Here is a 22,031-nt window from a genome sequence, read left to right on the forward strand (position 1 = left end):
AAGACATACATTATTAATCAAAGAAAAGCACTTTCACATGAGATCTATGAATTGTTTTTTGCCGTTCAGCTCTGTAAATCTCTTTCTTTATCTTTATCTTGAAATGGACAATCTGTGTAATACCTCCAAATGTGTCTAAATATACTCACATTCAAGGCAAGACCCAGAGACATAATGTTTATAGAGTAATATACCGCACAATGAATAATCTTCATGCTGTATTCTATAAACATGTTCCTCTTCTTGGAAATCTCCTTTGGTGGGATGGAGAGCCTCACAGTGACATCCAGGCATTTGGAATTGTATATGGATTTTTCTTTAGGCAATATAATATAAGGTCAAAGGTTAGGTGCCTTTCTTATGTGCAAGCCACATGTTTAAAGCATATTGTGATTTTCAATTTTGCTGATGGATTTTAGTGAAATGCCTCCAACGTCTCCTGTCAGGCAACGTTTAAATCATGTGCACATGCTTTACAATGCATGGTCCATGTGGGGATGACCTTCCGAGAAGTGGATATATAGACAGTTGCATGTGACATTTTCATGAGCAAATACCCTCTCAGTTAGATGTAGTCAGCATGTAGGCTAATTGCCTGCTGGGTCTGTTGTACAGTACATGTGACAGTGCTGGCGCTCCTATGAGCTACACTATGTATTGTGTAATGCACATACAGTATTTAACCACCTTCAACTAAAAGAATGTTCGAACACGAATTAAACATGGCAGGGAAGGATTTGGCATGACGAAGAGGCGAGGGTCTGTGAATAGTCTATTTTTAAAAATGCAGCCTGGTCATTGTATATTTTATTTATATGCAGACTGGTATCCCTAAATGAGAGCAAGCAAGCTCATTCTGCAATCGGTGCCTTGAGGCAAAACAACTTCTGTTGCTGAAGAGAGACAAAGAGGAAACTAAATAGGCCACTCTGCAAGACTTCATAAGCAGGTAACAGTTTTTATTTGCATGGAAACAACAAAGAAAGGTCATACGAGACTTTAAAGGACATTTTGATATTTCATCTTGCAGCCACAATGAATGAAAGAGAGTAAGTAAAACCTAACTCTGTGATGCTGTTCAAGAGAGTATGCTGTATTATAGGAAGAGAAATGTCAGATTTATTTTCTGGCATTGGTCACACATTATTTGCTTGGAAATTTGAATATTCATTCTGTGAATATGCTCCAATAGGATTATTTATTCCTAATTGTTCATACATTCAATGCACTCGGTCTAATTAAAGCCATACATTACCACAGAGAACTCATGATCAAAGTTATTAATTATTTACCAAACTTTCAAACGTGACCTTTGCAGCCATGCAGCCACTGTTGAGCTCGCCATATTCAAATGACTGTTCCTTCTCCTGCCGAACAGAACCCCTTTCTCTCTCCCCGCTGCACGAGCCAGGTTATCTTTAGTGCACATTGAATATTTATACAGCAGGTGGCTGGGGAGTTGGTCACTGATCTCCAAGGTGACTTGCTGAGCCTCTGTGGGGGGTGTTGGCGCGCTTGGGTTTGCCTGGGATGGAGTCACATGGGACATATTGTCTCCTCAGTGTGTCCTTTTATTCCACTTAGGCAAAGGATTAGGTTTTATTGTTGAATGCCTACAGCAAGCGCAGAGGATAAAAGTCAATGAGCTACAGAAGAGTGAGGCAGTTACGGTCAAACTATTTGATTTATATCCAAAAAATGCCATCAAATCTCAGCATGAAAATCAGAACCAGGATCTAAAAATAGAAGGCACACTCTGCACATAATAAACACAGCTGTACAACAAGAGAAAGATTGTGTGTCACATCACACGTGAAGCAAATAACGGGAACATGTTTGAGGATCTAATGAACATGATAATACGCTTTGGGTTCTTTGAAATATTCTCCTGAATTAGACGAGGTTAGAGGAGAGGAATGCAAGGCAACGTTCAGCATGCACAGAGAATTTGTGTTTGGGGATGCAATGAATGCTAATCGTGTTGTCTGAGATTGAAGTCAGCCTCATTCCATCTTCGTGGCTTGGGGACAATAAGACATGATATTAAAAAAGATAGGAGAATCTTCCTTTCATGATGGCTTTTAAGATAAGACTCCAAGGATAGAATGATTTCTATTGAGGTCACTTGGTCGTGATGACATGCATGTGTGGATTTAAAATCTAAAAGGCTAGAACTTGCATTGTCACAGCTCATGCATAAACCGGATTCTTAATGTGGGTTATGGCTGCATAGACTTTCAATGAGCCCAATGCTGTCATAGAGATATTTTTCCATTGAGTTGATTTATTTTAAAGCATAAGCAGCAGATAGAAAATAATACAGAGTGGTACCTGGAACATGAGGGGAATTCACCAACAAATGATCTTCCAATATGGCTATTTAAATTGTGTTTTGCATAAACTATACCAACTTGTAAAAAGCCACAACAAAAGTAGGTGATTGGAGACAACTTTTTTTGGACTGTAGCTGCACACTGTTGTCAGAGGGTGTCCAATAATAAATGGGCAAATCTCAAAGAGCGTGGAGAAACTTTCTGGGCACTGGCTTTTTATTGTTGTAGCCACAAAGCTGTCCCTGCACTGAATGTGTGAGATAAGTGCTTTGGAGCACAAACAAACTGAAACAAAAGAACATGAGGTGGAGATTGGTTTAGTAAGTAAGAGAGGGGGAGGAAGCACTTCTGGAGTCCAAGGGCATCATAAACCCCAGCATGTGTCTGCACAACAATGCCAACAGGGGCGCAAATTCTCCACACACCGGGAATCGATTTCACACAGAGAGAGGAGGACTTGGAAAGGACTTGGAAAGAGGCGTATCGGAGAAACACTGGAATACTGCATCTTGTGTTATTGGATTTGGAGCCCAGTTTTCACATCTGCAAGCTGGGGGATCCAGTCAAGTGGAGCTTCCTCGAGCCAACCAGAAAAGCTATGGCCAAGGAAAAGAGAGGAAAGAAGAAAAGGGATTGCTCTGGTTTTAAATTTAGTATGAAATTCATGTCATGATAAGCGTTTGAAAAAATATGAAAAACATTCTATATAGCATAACATAATGTGCACACACTTCCTAATCTGTAAGCCATTCTAGAAAAAGTGAATAACGCTCATGGCCTGTATTTAAATGTAGAGCGGGGTCATTACAACCAGTGAGTGAAGCAATGTGCCATATTCGTTTTTCATACATATTTTATAGTGAACAGCAAATCGTAACACTGAGGGCTTTGGAAAGAAGTAGCATGATAAAGGTGTCAACATGTATTCTTGGTTTGATATTTTTGTGTGGAGTTAAATGAGAGGATTTGTTTAATCTTTTTGGTGTTTATATTTTACAAACAGCTGTGAAAGCAAAGTTATTTTAGACCGGTTATCTACTGGTGATTTATTTTTAGATACAAAATGCAATTCAGAGAGAAATATTTTTTTAGACCAATAAAGCTCAATAAAGAAGCAATTATCAAGCACCAATTGAAATGTTACAAGAATATCACAGTGGTGCCAAAGAATACTTTTAACATCACCCGAACATGAACATTACAAAAAATATCATGGTTACTGCCTTCATCAAAGGTTTTAAATCAAATACCAATTCGTATTCTCACTTAGGGAATTATAATACCATAATGGAGGAGGAAAAAAAGTATTAAATATTAAAGCTTTAGTATTTGACAGATACCATACAGATTTGTATTTATATGAATGTTTTTTTATTAAGGGTGCAGTGGGTCAGCTCTTCTGCTCCACACTGCTGCTGAATACAGCATTTTCTTTTTGTACCTTTCCTAATTGAATTCAAAGCATGTGATAGTTGTGACACGCCCCCTGGTGGTCGGTGTGTGCCAAACTCATGGGCAGTGATAACCTTGCTGCTCTGCGTGCAGGAGCATCACTGAAGGAATGTGGATGTCCTGCTCGTGTTTCTAATTGTTGATGCAGCCCCGAGGGTCTCTCGCAGGGTGATCAGGGCTCATCCCCGGTCTCTTCTCATCTCTGTCCGCTCGGACCAACAATGCTAAGCACCGAGAGTGTTTTGGAGAGTGCTGCAGACCAGTCTTGCATCCGGCTGGAGCCCCTGGTGAACACGCACTTATCGGGAAAGACGACGACGACCGGTGGCAGCTGCGTTGTCTTCACAGATGGCAGCACCAAAGTGACAGCCAACGACATAGAGGACCGGATTCTGAGGATCACCGGCTACTACGGCTACAACCCGGGGTACTCCAGTCATAGAAGTGAGTTCAAAGAAAATAAAGTATACTGATGGCATCACCATTGGATGCGACGATTTCACGCCTTTCCTTGACAGGTGCGTGAATTGAAGATAACAATTTTATAATGGAAATAAATGTGTATCAATGTTTATTTTTGTACCCCCATTCACACAAATCATCCTATCTTGCAAATCAGTATTTAATTGTGCAAAATCCACTATTGCAACTCAGCTAATTGGGTTTTAATCATTGCTATTATAGAGCAGCATGATGTCAATCACTGTGAGCTGGAGGCTGGGTGATGCTGGCCCATCCATCTCTGAGGTGAGACAGAGAGAAGGAGAGACAGAGAGAGATACATAGAGAGAGGGGGGAAAGACAAAACAAAACTAACATAGGCTGAGCATTTACACAGCAGAGTGTCATGCCCGAATGAAATGATCATTTTCAAATTTCAAAGTCAATTGTTTAACTGTAGCCTAATGTTGTCCACATCAGATACTCATGTTCTGCAAACATCACTTACGCAGCAGCCTCATGTTCAATTCCAAATATTTAATTAAAACAATAAATATCCCGAAGACAAACACAGCCGCTGCTGCTGTGGTGCATGTGAATGATGCCAGCTATCTCCTGACGTGTTTGTGATTTAACAGCACTTCAGTACTTTAAGCTTGCCTGTAATTTTCACCCATCAATGTGGTTTTGATTGGTAGAGCAATGCTCTGAATTTTGCTGACTCTGAGACAATGTCTGGGATTGGAGAAGGGAGCTGATGGTGCACTTTGTTCAGTGAAATCTTGCCCTCCAGTTCTGTTGAAGTACGGCCCGTGCTAGTGGGATTATAACAAGGGAAAAGAACAAACATTGCAGTGTTCTTTGCACAGCTAATCAGTGCTTTTACAAATGGCTTTATGGTAATGAAGCAATGGGTGCAGAGCAGCATTTTAGAAAGTTTACACCATTAGAGAAGTCACAGGTTCTCATCTGGGCTTCCTAATTAAGTAAGTAAGTACATGTATCTTTATTTATATAGCACCCTTCTGTATAAAGTGCTTTACATACAGTACACAATATACACAATACAAAATACAAATAATTGGCTTATTCATTGTACTGTGTCCTTATGCTATACAATTTGGATTAACTGGTGCTTTTCTTAAACAAACCCCCCAAAATCAAATAGATCGTCTCTCTGTGAGCCCCTTTCAAATGCTGGTATATACTATCCCCCCAAGTGAACTGAACTTGTCGTGTAAGCATCCTAACTTCCCTTTCTGGCTGTTACGTAAGCTAAGATACAAATACATGACTTAGAGATGTGTGTTTAGAAGAGAGGTGCTTTAAAATTCCTACTCAGACCTAGTACCAAATCCTCTGTGACACAGCGCATTACTCTGACAAACTTGTTTTGAATCTAGAAGGAAAACAAAGATAGGGCCTTATTCAATCAGTTCAGCTGAGGCTTCTTTGGATGAGCTGCGAGCACCTCAATGGTCTGTTAGATAGAGACTGAGGAAAAGGAAACGAGCCTGTCTCTTATTAACTGCCTCCTGTGTATCAGGGCTGTCAGTTGCAGTCATCAAAGCATGAATGCAATCAAACGCTTTCATTTGGGAATATATCTACTCATCCAGATTCATTTCTTGGAAAAAATTACCTGGTTAACAAGGAGCACCAGAAACTTCAGAGAGGGATCAGATTGAACAACTTTGACATTTCAAGGGCCTTCAAAGAATGGTGATATCGTGTAACAAAGGAGAAAATGAAACGCCATATTTCATGAGATCATATTTTTCACAAGAGAGCTGCAAATATTAATGGCTTAGTTGTTTGTTCGTATATGAAACGCCAACTACTTTGATTACCTTGTTTTGGCAGTTTTTCTGAACAAAAAGGTAAAAATCCTGATTCCACCTCCTTAAGTTGGCAAATGATATGCTTTGTTTACTCCTCTATACAGTAGAGTAAACTGGATATCTCGGAAATGCCCATACAACTAATCAATTAGCCGCTAAAGAAACCTAAAGGTTAATAGATCATTCAAATAATTGTTCATTGGAGCAATAGTCCCTAAATGTGTTGCATCTATCAGTCGATTCATGTATAAGTTGTCTGAATAAAAACGTCAACTTTGACAATCGCTTAATAATTTAAATATTTTTTAAAGCACAAATACAATGCTTCGTGCTTCTCAAATGTCAAACCAGGCTGCCTTTCTTTATATCATAGCAAACTATCAAATAAATAGAAGATTAGTTAATAATGAAGATAATTGCTAGTTGCAGGTTTGCCATTATGCCTCTGCCTGTCCCATCTCAATCTCTCCTAGAGTATACCGTAGCAGACAAGGATAACAGATTGGATGTCGCCTGTGATGTAATTGAAGGTATAAGGAGCAGGTGGGGATTGTAAAAGCATCAATGCCAGGACTATGAGAGCCAGTGTATCTGCCAGGCTCGCGGTTATTACATTTCTCCGATGAAATATACCATTTGTAGCTCTGTGTTTCTCCATCCATCCATCAACTGATTTGTATGTATGCCAGAGTCAACAGAAGGTATTCCTCAGGGCAGCGTACTTGTCACCATTTTTCCTGCTGGCACAGCTATTAAACAAGCCGCTGCTGGTGCTGTCACTGTGAAGGAGTCTGGTTATGTTCACACCCGACTCTCTCTTAAATGTTTTTGATCCTCCTGAGAAACAACAATGTGGAAAAGTCACATTTGTTGCATGCTGCTTGCTGCCTCAAAGCATCACACACTTTGTTTCCATGAGTTGAGAATCACATTTCCCTCCTTCTGAGTATCATATCCTATGAAGGGTAGGACAAAGGACTGCATAAATAGGAAAGTAGGCTCACCCTGCCAAGCTTATGGGGTAATGACATATTTAGTAAGATTCTGGTGCCAGTTTATTATTGCCACTTGCCATCTGCGTTGAATTAGAAGATGCCTCTGAGGGGGATTGTGGACTACATTTGGGTACAGGCTGTAATTCAAACAGCAGGGTCATTATATAAAGAAAATGGGAAGGTAGACATCTTTCCAAAAAAGCAAGGTGCAATGCACCAGTTGAAGTACACTTTATGGACAACTACTCAAAAAAAAAGAGAGAAATTGTCAAGAAATTCACAGAAAAAGACAGGACAACATATTTTATACAACCGACTTGGCTGCTGCTGGAGGAAAAAACCAGAGTGTGTGCAGTAAATTCTTCCTCAGCAGCATCTTCCGAAAACTATTACAATAATTCACTGTGTATCTCTTTTTGAGTCTAGCTAATTTAGAAAAAGAGCAAGCCTGTAGTGTGGGCGCTCACCCCGCAGGGTAAAAAGGTAGGATGCAGGAGGAATGACAGGCACTTGTTTTGGCAGTCTAACTCAGCACTGTGACTGTGTTTTTCACTGCAGGCATCACAGCAAGACAACAAAAACACACAGGCACTCAGAGGAGAATTTTGAGGGAAGGGCGTGAAAAGCAAGCATTTATCCCAATGGGGTGTGTTGTTTTGTGCACTTCAGTATACAGAGAATGTCTGGGGAGATGTTCAAAGAAAGCTGCCTTAGAATACATTCATGCTTGTACTGATCGGTAATTCCTTTTGCATTTTAAAAGCATTTATATCCAGTGTTAACAGCTGGTAAAAGGACTGTCTTCCTCAAACATTGCCTAAAACCTTCTGTATGTGCATGCATTTATTTTGGACTGTCCCGTTCCCATGCCTGCTCTGTCATGGCTATTTATAAGCAGCCCAGCGTCAAATGGGATATGAGCTTTGCCTGAACGACTCCTGGAGTGCTGCTGGTCTATCACGCTTCTGGGAATGAGTTAAAACCCAAGTAATGGATGCAATATTTCCTCACAGGAGTTACAGAACTGCAGTCATGACACGCATGTTGTAGAACTGTATGTCAGTAGACTCAATATTTGTGGCCTGCCCAAGCAATTCACTTCATGGCTGATAGATTTTTCCCTTGAGCAATTATTTGTAAGCAAAACAATTAATTAAATAATAGAAGGGCACATTAAGTGAAGTGTGTTTCATGGCCTTTCAATCATGCTTAATAAAAAACACTCCTTTCAGCAGCCTGACACTGCCCTCTTGTGGTCTGTAAATGTAACAACAACAATAAATCAGAATCAGAATCAGAATCAGAATACCTTTATTTGTCCCACAGAGGGGACATTTGCAGCGTTACAGCAGGAAAGAGCCACAGACAGCTTAGTGTTGCATAATCTTACATGCGTTAAAAAAGTACTAAGTTATAATATAATAAACAAAATGCTAAAAAAGTACTAAGTTATAATATAATAAACAATATGCTAAAAAAAAAGATAAAAAAGTTACATCATTTTCAAAAATAGAGATCAAAAACAAATCAAATCTACAAATCGAATCCTGTAGCAGTTCTTAGGATTTAGCAGCCCGGTATATATTACAGTTATTAAAGATGGCATATGTATATAAAGTATATATTGCACATAAAGCACATATTGCACATAGTTTGACGGTATTTAACAGCAGCAAGTTACACAATCTACAAAATACAAGATACATACCTTGTAACAGTAACAAGGGTTTAGCAGCCAGGTATAAATTACACAGTTATTAACGGCATATATATTGATTTAGTGGCCAGGTATAAATTACACAGTTATTAACGGCATATATATTGATTTAGTGGCCAGGTATAAATTACACGGTTATTAATGGCATATATATTACACATATAGCACATATTGCACAAAGTTGGTTTGTATTTAGCAGCAAGGGGTGTTATAGTCTGTGTTGTGGTGTGTGTAGGAGGGTCTACTAGGGGCAGTGCTGGTTGTAAAGTCTGACCGCTGCAGAAAGGAAGGAGCTGCGGTATCTCTCCGTGTGACAGGTGGGGTGCAGCAGCCTGTCGCTGAAGGTGCTGCACAGTGAGGACAGGGTGTCCGGGGTGGGACATATTGTCCAGCAGGGAGGACAGCTTGGCTGCCATTCTCCTGTCTCCCACCACCTCCACAGTGTCCAGAGGACTCCCCAGGACAGAGCTGGCCTTCCTTACCAGTTTGTTCAGTCTCTTCCCGTCAGCAACCGAGATGCTGCTGCCCCAGCAGGCCACACCATAGAAAATGGCTGATGCCACAACAGAGTCAAAGAAGGTCTGAAGGAGTGCCCCCTGCACCCCGAAAGACTTCAGTCTCCTCAGCAGAAAGAGCTACATCTGTCCCTCTTGTACAGAGCAGCAGAATTATCAGTCCAGTCCAGTTTATTGTTCAGATGAACACCCAGGTATTTGTAAGATTTCACAATCCCAATGTCCGCTCCCTGGATGTTCACTGGTGTCGGGGTCCACGTCCTCCACGTCCTCCAATGAGATGACAGACAGAACATTTTAGTACCAAATCTAATACCTCCGTGTTAAATCAGCATGAACAAATGTATATATTTGTGTGTCTGCAAAAGCCAAAGTTAACCACAGATTCCCTGAAAGTTGTATTTTAATGTACTGTATAATTGCATTGAATACTGATTTTACATGTGCTTAGCATCCAGGGCTAAGTTAAAGGGTTATTTCCCCCAAATCACTTAAATGCATAAACATATTCTTACCTGTAGTGGCTTTGAAATGTGTTTCCCTGAGATTTCTGCGATCACAAATCAACCGAGATGACAGGAATTCACTTGCTGCTGAAAGCATCAAATGAAAAGTGTAATTTGAATAACTTGTCTTGGGCCAAGTAGTGCAAAGCTCTGGGGACTCAAAAGCCCAGAGGACATTTACCTAATTGCAAATTTGCTAAAAGATTAGTGTACCAACAAAGACAGGTCCGCCATTATTACCTGAGTATGTGACTTTGCCTGGTAGAGAGAGGTAGACAGGTATGGGTAAATAATAAAGCTACAATTAAGTCTGCTCTGGAATCCAACAGTGGATCACTTTGGTCACCAAAACATATGTAATCACTGATATATGCATTTTTCATATGACCCATAGGACACTTGCATGACTACAGGTCAGCAGTTCTGTACCTCCTTTATGGGAAGATATTGCAACCATTATTTGGAAGTTGTTTTTGCTGGGGTACTCATAAAAAAGGGTAATGCCACCATGTTTTTTTTTTTTTCCAATAATGTCCTTTCCACTGGGGATAAATGCACAAACCTCACTGCAAACACCAGGACTATTACTACAAAATAAATAGGCCCTATGAACACTGTCTTTAGCAATGTATGTGATTTATCCAACACTGTTTCTAAACACACATTGCTGTTGAATTTAGAAACGTATGATTTCATTGCTTTAATAATAGCAAATAAAAGTCCATTCATTTCCATTGGTGATGGTTATGTTCAGCAGCTAATAGATTTATAAACCTCAACACACAAAACAACAATTCCAAGGGAAACACAGCTATGGTTAAGTGACATAAAACAGACTGACTGTGGGTAAATGTTAATGTAATCCATCATGTTCACCACTAGATGTCCTCATCATCAAATGTTCTAAACGCATTGAGTGATGATATGAGCTCCAATGAATGGAAAGTAACAGTCTGCAGGACTTAATTCATAGTCTGCCCAGTCTCCACTACAAATATAACCTCAGCTGCAGGAAACATTCATGCCTCTGTTTCTCATCTCTCATCCTCTGCTCCTCACTGAGAGGTGAAGAGAGAGGCGAAAGACAATTAGCAGCTTGCACCATAAACTGAGGAGCATCGGTTCATCTAAATGACAAAAGATCCTGAATTGGGAAAATGCGTCAGTACAGAGGAGGCCATCTGTTGCTATGGAGGTAAAGAGAGAGGATGATGTACTATAGTGTGCTTTGATCTGTGATGCAACAGCTCCATTGTGTTAAATACACTAAGCTTCCTGTTTATTATTTACACATATCTAGGTTATAGACGGTTAGGATGTTTGGTTTTTGTTGAAGCTGGTTTTGTTGTTTGAGAGGTAATAATTCAACGTTATGGTAATTTTGGTGCATTAGTTTATGTTGGTGTTGATGTCCTGGTGTACGACATGGTGCTTAAGGGCTGCAATAAGTATGAACATTTGAACACCTAAAAACAATGTGAAAATAAACAATAGAGAATGGAATGATCCCTTTGTGTCTTATATTTGAAATTGAACTGGGGCCTCCTGTAAGTGTACGACACGTGCTCCAGGTATTTCTCTTAATCTGATAGCGATAAGCATCCCTGGCTCTGCTGACTCGGCCGTTTTCCATCCCCTCGCTGTCTAGTTGTTGGCTCCTCTCATCAGCCGGGCTATTTTAAGTTTAACCCTCCTGTCTCAGGGGATCCATACCCCCAGCTCATCCCGGTTTACACCCAGCCAAATATTAGTTCAGCCACCATGTGAAGCCTCATCCTCACAACGTCACTCAATGCATTAGTGTAGCACTCATACCGTTACACTGACTCTGACCATGGAAATTAAGTGTGATTGCAATGGGATATTTTCCTTGAAAAAACACAGTGTTGTTTCCTCAATATGTGATATTTCATCCAAACAAATATTTATTTATTACCTTGGTTTTACTGGAAAATGGCCCTGCATTGTTTCCATTGTAACAAACAGCCAAACGATAACTGTGCTGTCTCGCAGCCTGAGGATGCACACAGAAGAACTCTGATCTGCTATGCTCTCTATAAAAGTGCCAGGAATGTAGCTGAGAGAAACAGGAAGGGAGGGGCTAGACAAAACAAGTTTAAATATATTGCGCATTTCAGCCAAAAGGCAATTCAAATCACTTCAAAAGCATAAAGACAAAGTGCAAAGGAAACACATTATAAAAGGTAAAACTCAAAACTGGCATCAACCCGTCAAGAGAATAGAAAACAAAAAACAAGGTCATATAGAATAAGTCAGGTATAAATTATCATTAGAGTTACAGTGATGTGAAAGCTATTGAGTATTCTTCTCCAGCATAGACATTACGTTTAGCATACTGCATGCTTACTTTAAATGCTTTCTCTATCTCAGGTGGGAACAGTGAAGGTAATAGTGTGACTGTTCCTGGCTTGGCTAGTATTGATTTTACTGGTGCGAGGCTAAGCATAGCATAGGTTATATTAAGATCACATTACAGGCTGCAAGGCCTCATGTGTCTGACCGCATGCACTAGACACTGATATGTTGTTTATGTCAAGGCTCAAGCAATATTTAGGTCCATTAATGTTCAGGCAGATTAACCACAGCTGGAGATAGATTAGACGGAGGGCTTTCCTTGAGATGGAAACTCCAGACCGCAGTGACTCACACGGCCCAGACTCACCCTCCCCAGGTCCTCACCTTCTGCCAGTGTCAGGGTTTCCCCTCACTGTGAACTGTGATGGAAAAATAATGTAAATAACTTACTGAAATAGTATAATCACAATGTAAATAATTTATGTAAAAACACTGTTAAAACGTCCGGCACAGACATTTCAACTTTGATTAAAGTGACTGCCAGTCAAAAGGGCTTACAGTAAGTAGGCTACCGTAGTTGGACCTGCAATAGAGCCGAGTAGCATCAGCGGTTTCCATTATGATGTTCCTTACTCTTATACATTTTCCTACAAAATCTAGTACCATAATGTATAAATAAAGGAATTGTACCTTAGTGTTTGAGTAAATGTTACTGTCTACCACAATAGAGAAGGCAAATATTGCTGATCTGCCAATGGAAACAAAAAGCAATATATGATCAGATTGAGGAGAATAACACACAGAAGTTGTGGTCACCTGTTTCATGGAGTCAACATGAGAGGCACAAATAATGTAAACTACAGTGATTTAGACCCATTGGATTGGAAAGACACAAGTTAAGGTAGCAGGCATATTCCTATTTGTATGGAAGATGGTAATGTGGATAATGTGTGCAGCACATCATAGTAGTGATATGTAAATGTGTACCATTGGTGTAAGTACCTTGTGGGCAGAGGCTCGCTTATCTCCTAGTGCAATGGGATACTTCAGTGGATTTGTTTTATATATAGGACTTTCACTTTTCTGTGAAGCTCACTTTGTTATGCTGTGGTGTAAAGCAACAGAAGAAAGCTGTTTGAATAATCTGTCTCTCAGAAGTAGAGAAGATCAGGAGCTGTGCCAAGAAGGGAGAGAGTCATTGGAAGATTGGGGACAGGAGTATATTGATAGAGGGAGACAGGGAGGGAAGGCATGACAAGAGCCTGGTCAGGTAGAGAGGTGAGCGGAGGAGAAGGAGGGAGAGAGGGAGGCAGCAGCTAACGCAGCATAATTAGCCTGGGCTGCTTGGTTACCTTCCAAACAAAGCTGCTGATTTGTGGAGCGAAAGAAGAGGAGGGGAAAAGCGAGAGAGAAAAGAAGAAGAGGAGGAGGAGGATGGAAAGAGATGAGGGGAGTGATTGCGCCATGCCAGACACACTTGAAGCTCAGTCTCCCTTGGAGACAGTGGCAGCACTGGATCACGGCATGACAGTGCAACAGTAGAGTCTCCACTTCACGGCACTAACTCTGAGCTATCTCCACTGAGCTGTGTCACTACAGAGAGTCAGAGCAGCAGTAACAGAGAGCGCTGGGCTGGAGAGGAACAGGGAGTCAGGACTGGAGTGCTGGGAAGAAGACAGAAGAGTTTGACAGAGCTCTGGGAGGAGGGGCAATCGAGAGCGTGAAGAAGAAGCAGAGGAGTCAGGAGTCTGAGGATGCACGGAGCAAGCAGGACGAGCTGCTGAGCGAGCAGCCTGGGCACATTTACTCACACACACACATCCTCACACACTTCCCAAGGAAGGACAGTGCGTTGTGCCCCCAGTGGAGGATGAAGAAGCACTCAGCCCGAGTGGCTCCTCTCAGCTCGTACAGCACCCAGGTCCTCACCTGCCCCATCTCTGAAGGTAAACCCAAAGAACCGGAGAGGCCCAGGACGCCATTTATAATCAACTATGAATAGTGAAGGTGCATGTGTCGGCATGAGATACTGGCAGCGTTAGCACAGATAGGTTGCTTTAAACTAGAACTAATTAATAGTGCTCATTGTTTTGGACACATTTTACAGATAAAAAACGTTTTTCCATAAGGCATCAATGAAGTGATGTGAATGTGTTCTATTCAAGGTGGATAAAGTACTCAGATAAAGTAGTAGTACCACAGAATGGTCCACTGTTACCAGCAGAAGTCTGCATTCAAAATGTTGCCTATACTTTACAAATGTATTTGCATCAAAATGTTCTTAAAGTACCAAACGTAAAAGTATTCATTCTGCACAATGGAATATATATTATATAGATTTGTATTAGAATTATTGTTGGACATGTTTTACTTTATCAACTGAAATGTGTGGAAATCACCAATTGATCAATTTAGATTTAACCTATTATAATGCATGACTCATTATTTGTTGATTATATATTTGTATCATTATTCTAAAGTTTTCAGTCACTTCAGTTTTAAAATAAATGTAGGGCAGTAAAAAGTGCAATATTTGCCTCTGAAATATAAGTATGAAGTAGCAGGAAATTGAACTACTCAAGGTAAATACAAGTACATCAGAAGTTGTACTTAAGTACAGTAGGCCCTACTTGTATATGTGCATGTGACTGTCCACCACAAAATCTAATGAGCAGCTTAATTCAACACGTTTTACCACCTGGGCTTTTTTGAAACATATCACTTTAGTGTCCTGCTGGAAGAGTTTGGAAGCTTAATGTTGACAGGAAGTGTAGTTGTAGCAGCAGCATCTGTTTCTGGCTGCCCGGCGCTCATGGAAAATAAAACCAAACAGGCCCAAATTCAGCGGCTTTCACATCTGGTAATTCTGTCCACCTGCCCTCCATTCATCTCACTGAGCATTACAATTCACTCATCCTCATCCCATAACCAACAGCCTTGTACTTCACTTAAATCCCTTTACTTTTTATCTTTGTAACACAAATGACTGACTGGTGCTGCTATCAATATCATCATAGCTATGTTTCACATCTCCTGCCGTGACTTGGATAGAAACGTAATGCTGTTTGGCCCGCAGTAAGCCTGCCTAACGCTGCAGAGGCAACTCTGAGCTTCATATTGGATTCGACAGGGGTCCATCCATCAATGTCACTGGCATGCAGTGTCAGTGGGATAAAACACAGAATGGATTGAAATGTGAGGTTCGAGCAACCAGCTGCGTCACACAGACTGGATAAGCTCTGTTAATGGGTGCTAGTAGTGAGTGATCCTCTGCAGCAATGGGATTGCTGTAATGAAATGGCATGATGATGACGCTGGCTAATGCTTTTTGAACACATTTCTTAAAGGTAAAGTTTAGTATAGTATAACTCAGGATAGCCTTCATATAGTAAGGCATAGGTATTTTAGTTTGAAAAGAGGTGGAAGCTTGTCCCAACTTCAAATGTAGGTGCATACTCTAAGCAGCTCTATTGTTAGTGGTTTGTGTCTTTGGAGAGTCTATATTTTAAAGTTTAAGCTTTGGATCATCATATTTAAATAAAATAAACCTTTAATTTTAATAATGCACCAAATGATGTCTGATGGATGATGCTCCATGTATAGGTCTAAGAACTTTATTAATAGCACTCTTACATTTTAGCCAAACAAGTACACTTACTCTGAGTTGACTGAATAGCACTTTTTTTACTTCATTTAACAGTGAAACTATGCTGACAGGCTGTATCTGTCAGGCATTATTGTTTCTCTTGCAACTTTTAGCATCAATACTAGTCAGCAAATAACCTGTCTGTTATTTTGGCCACGAGAGTCGCTTTTATGAGGCACGGTAATAGTAGAGTTATAATATTACTGCATCTTGGCAGCAGATCAGCCTGTAGTGGCTTTTACCTCATCAAAAGAGGACAGAAGATCCCGTATCCAACACTAAAAGCTTTCCTTTTTTTGTCAGTGCTGTGAAACACGAACCATCTTAGCTGTTGGACAAGGAATAGCAGACATAATGAAAAAATAATCAAAAGAATAATAAAGCTGCTTCTCTCTTGCAGCAATATCAGATCTTAGTTTTCCAGTGTTTAGCAACCACCAGGCTCATTAGGTTGATTAAGAATTGTAGCTGTGACAGAATGTAATTACACCAATCCCTCGATGATCCTGTAGGAAAGAACTTGTATCGTGTTCGACATTTTTGTTTTCCCCACAAGCTCTAGTTCTGCTGTAAGTCAAGGTGAAACATTTTACAGACTCTAGGCTAATGCAGCACTGATGTAGAAACTAAGTATACTTCAGTGCTGCACATATGGAGAGTTTGTGGTGCCTTTACATGATTTGAGTATTTCAGTTTTATGCAACTTTGTACTTGCTTAACTACATTTCATATTGTGTTATTTACTCTATTAAACACACATAGTCGAACATTTTATGATCTTTGAAAACCCCTAACCCTTCCAAACCTCTCATATGGCTTAATTGAAGTCACTTATTGAAACGCAAGGAGGCACAACTTTCCAAAATTCTCAGAAAATGTAAATTCTATAAAATAGTAAAACATATGAATGCACAATTTGTGTAGCCAAATATCTTTTTTCATTTCTTCACCTTGGTTAGGACTGGACTTAATTACCCAAATGTGTATTAGGTTGTTAAAACGCTCCAACATGACTGGATACAACAGATCACTTTTTTTATTTTGTATTAAGCAAATGATCCTCTCCTCGCACTAACATGAATCTGATCGGTCTAATCTAATCACCATTCTTTCTCAGGTATAACAGTTGCAGCCATGGGTTAGCTGTAATACTGTTACTGGGTGCCAGCTATGATCTCATGCTTTCATTGATCTTATTAAGTCATTTTGGCAAGACTGTTGAGTTATTTTCTGAATGAAATAGGTGGCTCTGTAAAAGATACCTGCCAATGTAGTGTGGGGTGGACTCACCAGTGTAAGGGTTTCACACAAACAAGCCAGAAAATATCACTATCGTTATTTGATCTAAGGAATGCGCTTAACAAATACTGTTGCGGCTTTCTTTTGGATGAAACTAAAACTAATTAACGTACAATCCACTTTCCTTCATTAGACCTGTCACTGTTTCCTGTTGAAGTCTCACTGCATTTGACAGACAAAAGAATGTCAGATGGAAAACGAGATGCCCTTCTGCAGCAGAGGGAGATACTCTGGGTACAAATGCAGGTGCTTGCAGCGCTGCAGTGTCTGCAGCCATGGTGGAAATGGCAGAGATTCCCGTGCTGAGCTAGCAAAGGGGGCACAGGCAGCAAACATCCAGCACATGTCATCTTTTATTCCTGCCCTGGTGTAAATTGATCACACTGTTGAAAGTTAAAGAACGGAATCTGAGCTCTCTCCGGAAATGCTCCCACACACAGCACTTCACATATTAAACAGCACAGTAAGGGTCCAGAAGTCCTGCAGTCGATTTAGGCACTGGGCATGATCAACCATGCGTCACTGGCATAAGATTAGGAATAATCCTCTCTTTCGATCTATATGTAATGTTGGTGGTAGTGTACATCTTTCCCAGTGCTACTCCATGACAATCTTGATTCCATCTTCAGATATATCTCAAAGGCAACATTTTCATAGCAGGAATGTACCAACAGTCAAACAGTGGCTTCCAAGGTTGACATGACTTTCTTGTGGAATGTCATGTGGTTAGGTTTACTCTTGCTTTCTGGGCATCAGGTTTCTGTGCACACCTGACTACAGTACGTGCTGCCTCATGAGGCCACAAAGCTATTTATGACATGCACAGCCAAAATGCTAACCCAACACATTTTTGACAAAGTCTTGTCTTGTGCATCAGCGCCCTTACAGCATGAAATGCAAACTGTGGTAGTGATCACTGAGGGCAATTGATCAATAAATGCTTATGTGCTGGACCCCAGCCAGGGAGACACATGCACCAACCTGTATATACATTAATATAAAGTATACGGAATATACAAGGTTTGGCTAATATAAAGGGTTTAAAATACAAAGCTGTATTTATGCAAAGCAATGCGAGAACGGCTTTTAGCTAAATGCTTATATTATGTCACGCTAACATTGTCCTTAGAACAGGAAGTACAAAGTGCACATGTAGAAATCCAGTGATGGATTTTCTGTTTTCTGCTTCTTTTGACCAGCGCTTCAACACATTGTAGTCTAAGGGGTGGGACATTTCTATGCGGTTGACCAATCAGAACAGACTGGGCTCTGGTTTCAGACAGCGGGTGAAAAGAGGTGCTGCAGCACAGCCAGCATTAAAGACCTTTTTCAACATTTAAGCCACAGTAAAAATGTCACAGTAGAGCCACAAAATATAAATCTTTTTGTTGTGTCTCCCACCAGGAGAGGATGGCTCAGAGTCTCATGCAGAGACACCGGGCAGCGAGACCAGTGAAGAGAGCCGGTCCTATCAGACATGTACCCACACGGCTCTGAAGGTGCTGGGGGGTCTGCTGCTGGTGCTGTGCGTCTCCTCCTCCTGGGTGGGTACCACTCAGGTGGTAAAGCTGACCTTCCAGTCGTTCTCCTGTCCTTTCTTCATCTCCTGGTTCAGCAGCAACTGGAACATCCTCTTCTTCCCCATCTACTACTCTGGACTGGTGGTTACTACAAGGGAGAAGCAGACTCCCATACAGAAATTCAGGTAAACTGACAATAAAATGATATTTGAATCCAATGAAAGAAGCGTTGATGTGGCTTTTGCTAATGTGTGCTTGAGACTGTACGTAAAACAGCTGTGGCAGACGTGTCACTTGAGTTCATCACCAAAATGAAGATAAATAGTCTAGTAGTGTTTAAATGTATATGTATATACGTTTTTCATTTGGAGAGGGCAGACCTAAAGCAAAGCCAAGTCTGACATCTCTTTTTTTGGCCCTTGTAAAACAGGGAGTGCAGCAAGCTCTTTGGGGAGGATGGGATGACTCTCAAGCTTTTCGTAAAGAGGACAGCCCCCTTCTCGATCCTGTGGACGCTGACCAACTACCTTTACCTCATGGCGTTGAAGAAACTGACCGCAACTGATGTCTCTGCGCTCTACTGCTGCCACAAGGCTTTCGTCTTTCTTTTGTCCTGGATTGTTCTCAAGGACCGTTTCATGGGGGTTCGGGTCAGTATCCTCACAATAACAACTATAATAAAACTTTCAATAGCTGTTCCTCCTGAGTAAACTAATGCCTGTGATGTCTCTGAATCTCTACCTGCAGATTGTGGCAGCTATCATGGCCATCACAGGTATTGTCATGATGGCTTATGCTGATGGTTTCCATGGCGATTCTTTTGTGGGTGTGGCATTAGCTGTGGGCTCGGCCTCCACATCAGCTCTTTACAAGGTTAGACCACTTCTCAGTTTGAACCACTTTTGGACTGACTCTAAATGCTTGTAACAGTGACTGTCAATGTGTATATTAATGTTTGTCTCACCATCCAGGTGCTGTTCAAGATGTTTCTGGGAAGTGCAAACCTTGGAGAAGTGGCTCACTTCCTTTCCACCATGGGCTTCTTCAACCTCATCTTCATCTCCTGTGTGCCCCTCATCCTCTACTTCACCAAGGTGGAGCACTTGGGCTCACTGTCCTCCCTGCCCTGGGGATACCTGTGTGGACTGGCAGGACTGTGGCTGGGTGAGAGTGCATCAATACCTGTAAAGAAAAGAGTGAATATCAGGGTTTCACCCACCTGTTAAAAGTGTTTGAATTAATGTTAATTGTTAATTAACAAACATTTAATTTATAGTAATATGTTTCCTTAAAAAATATATGTATTTATAAGATGATTTATAATTGTTTACATGCTTACAGTCTGCTTTTCACTGCATTCGTTGGCTATTGGTATGCTTTTTGGGGCATTGCTGCCACAAACAGACAGCACAATGTAAACTAGCTGCATGCAAGCTACTAAAAACTACTATTGGTCATAAACTCCTCAACGTACCTTCAAATTAAAAGCTGTAACTAATGACTTTGTCATTTTTTTTTAAGAAAACATTTAATGAAAGAGGCAAAATAATTTCTTCTTTTACTTAACTCATTGATAAGATGACCTGTCGTGTGTGAACTCTAATCTATTCCTCTTATTTGACAGTTTTCAACATCTTGGTGCATGTTGGTGTGGTGCTGACGTACCCCATTCTCATCTCCATAGGGACACTCCTCAGTGTGCCGGGCAATGCAGGTAAAGTTTCCTAAGTATTGTCTTCAATGTATTGGTTATAATTTCTTATTTCTTATTGATATGATTGTGGGAAGGAGAGTAAATGGCCACACATACTGTGGTGCTTGTTTTGAGAGGTCAGCACTTAAGGCTACTGAAGCAAACAGATTACACAGCAAGTCTGCCTCTCTCTTCCTGGAAACCCAATCATCAATGTGCCTCAACACACCCTGCAACTCTTCTCTCGCTGAGGGAGGATCAGGTTGCTAAGGCGACACTAAATGCCTGCAGACGAGTTATTTTCTTTGACCACGATGGACTGCATGAAGGTCAGTGGGTTACGGCCAATTGTCTCCAGACCGCAAAGACACAGAGGATAAAGTGGACGGCTTGTGCTGATTTCAATCTGCATTAGCTTCACTCATCCCCCTATAGCTGCAGTGTCCTGTGGTTTATCTTACTTCATGTAATTAATCTCAATTTGTTTTTGTTTCTCCCCCCCTCCTTCCCTGTTCTGCTCCTCTGCCACACTTCCTGTCTTTCCTTCACCTGCTGTAGCCGTTGATGTTTTGAAACATGAGGTGATCTTCAGTGTGGTGCGCCTGGCAGCCACCTGCATCATCTGCCTGGGCTTCTTGCTCCTGCTGCTGCCTGAGGAGTGGGACTCAGTCACGCTGCGTTTCCTGGCCACCATCGCAGACAAGAAGACGGAGGAACATGGCGAGGAGCTCACAGACTCCAGCGTCCACACACGAAGCCGCAGTCGGGCAAACGGCACTGTCTCTATTCCCTTGGCATGACATGGCTGAGCTCTGCTAGTAGCCTGTGTTAACCAGTCTTTAAGCCCTGTCTGCAAATGTTCCTCCATGGTGTGGAGGTGTGACGGGATTTTTGGTCCACGAGGACTTTATCAGGGAGACAGGAAGTATTGTCTTGAACTTCACTCTGGAGATCTCTCACTAAATCACTTCACAACAGGAGGGGGGGGAAGGAAGACATTTATGGAAACTGTTATTCCTGATGCTCAGTCCTGTTCCTCGCACGCACCCAAAACAAGAGCTGACTGACCTCCCCTCACCTGCTCTGCGGACTGTATTCTGTGAATATAAATATTAACATGGCCAATTTGGCTTAATCTTATATGTATTTATGATATTTATTTAGAGCTTTATCAATAAGAGTATTATTTGGAATCTTATTGAATAGTATTATATACAAGAATGGCAGTTATACTATGCTTAATGTACAGGCTCTTTTGGTTTTGTAATAAAAGACTTAAAACTCACATTTATAGCATGTATTACTTGTTTAAGTAATAGTCACATTTCCAAAATCGGAAATTTTAAATTACATTCATTTTCCCACTTCACCAGGAAAAGACGCTAAATGACCATATAGTTTAATGATGGCAAAGACACATGTTTTGTTGTTAGAGTAAAGTTGTGGGTGAGATCACAATTTTTTCCTCAAAACTCAAACTGTGTGAACAGCTTTCAGAGACATTATAAGAACTATTGTTTCATCTGTATACTTTGTATCATGAATAGATATTTTTAGCAGAACTAGGTGGTGTGGTTCATATATTAGTAGGCTAATATGGTAAGTGCATTGCATTGATTTAGCAGTGATGACTTTGCAGAATTATCCTCGCTATAATACATTACGCAATGGTGTATTTAGCTGTTACTTACTCACACAAGCACACACACATGCAGTGGAAACTGATGAAGATTGGAAAGGATAGTTTCTACTTTAAT

At 40.8% G+C, this 22,031-nt stretch overlaps 1 protein-coding gene across 3 annotated transcripts; it reads left to right on the top strand.

The window, feature by feature from the left end:
- The first annotated feature begins 3,855 nt into the window (after nt 1-3,855).
- Nucleotides 3,856-21,564, top strand: slc35f4 (solute carrier family 35 member F4). 3 transcript variants are annotated; one of them, XM_010789119.1, is made up of 7 exons: nt 3,856-4,229; nt 18,466-18,766; nt 19,012-19,231; nt 19,329-19,454; nt 19,553-19,745; nt 20,206-20,295; nt 20,833-21,564. In XM_010789119.1, the coding sequence occupies exons 1-7, from the start codon at nt 4,007-4,009 to the stop codon at nt 21,072-21,074; spliced, it is 1,395 nt and encodes a 464-aa protein (XP_010787421.1). In that variant the 5' UTR covers nt 3,856-4,006; the 3' UTR covers nt 21,075-21,564. The 3 variants fall into 3 exon arrangements, with proteins under 3 accessions (XP_010787421.1, XP_010787423.1, XP_010787422.1); XM_010789121.1 differs by having other exon boundaries at nt 4,137-4,303; XM_010789120.1 differs by lacking the exon at nt 3,856-4,229 and adding an exon at nt 13,637-14,062.
- Nucleotides 21,565-22,031: the final 467 nt, after the last annotated feature.

This window comes from Notothenia coriiceps, unplaced genomic scaffold, assembly GCF_000735185.1.
Source record: "Notothenia coriiceps isolate Sejong01 unplaced genomic scaffold, NC01 NC01_scaffold00032523, whole genome shotgun sequence".
Classification (NCBI taxonomy): Eukaryota; Metazoa; Chordata; class Actinopteri; order Perciformes; family Nototheniidae; genus Notothenia; species Notothenia coriiceps.

What these genes read in the sequence shown, in the direction of transcription:
- slc35f4 (XM_010789119.1), top strand. Translation starts at nt 4,007, where the DNA reads ATGCTAAGCACCGAGAGTGTTTTGGAGAGTGCTGCAGACCAGTCTTGC. An exon ending in GGGGTACTCCAGTCATAGAA is followed by an intron (nt 4,230 to 18,465) that starts GTGAGTTCAAAG and finishes GTCTCCCACCAG; the next exon opens with GAGAGGATGGCTCAGAGTCT. An exon ending in ACTCCCATACAGAAATTCAG is followed by an intron (nt 18,767 to 19,011) that starts GTAAACTGACAA and finishes CTTGTAAAACAG; the next exon opens with GGAGTGCAGCAAGCTCTTTG.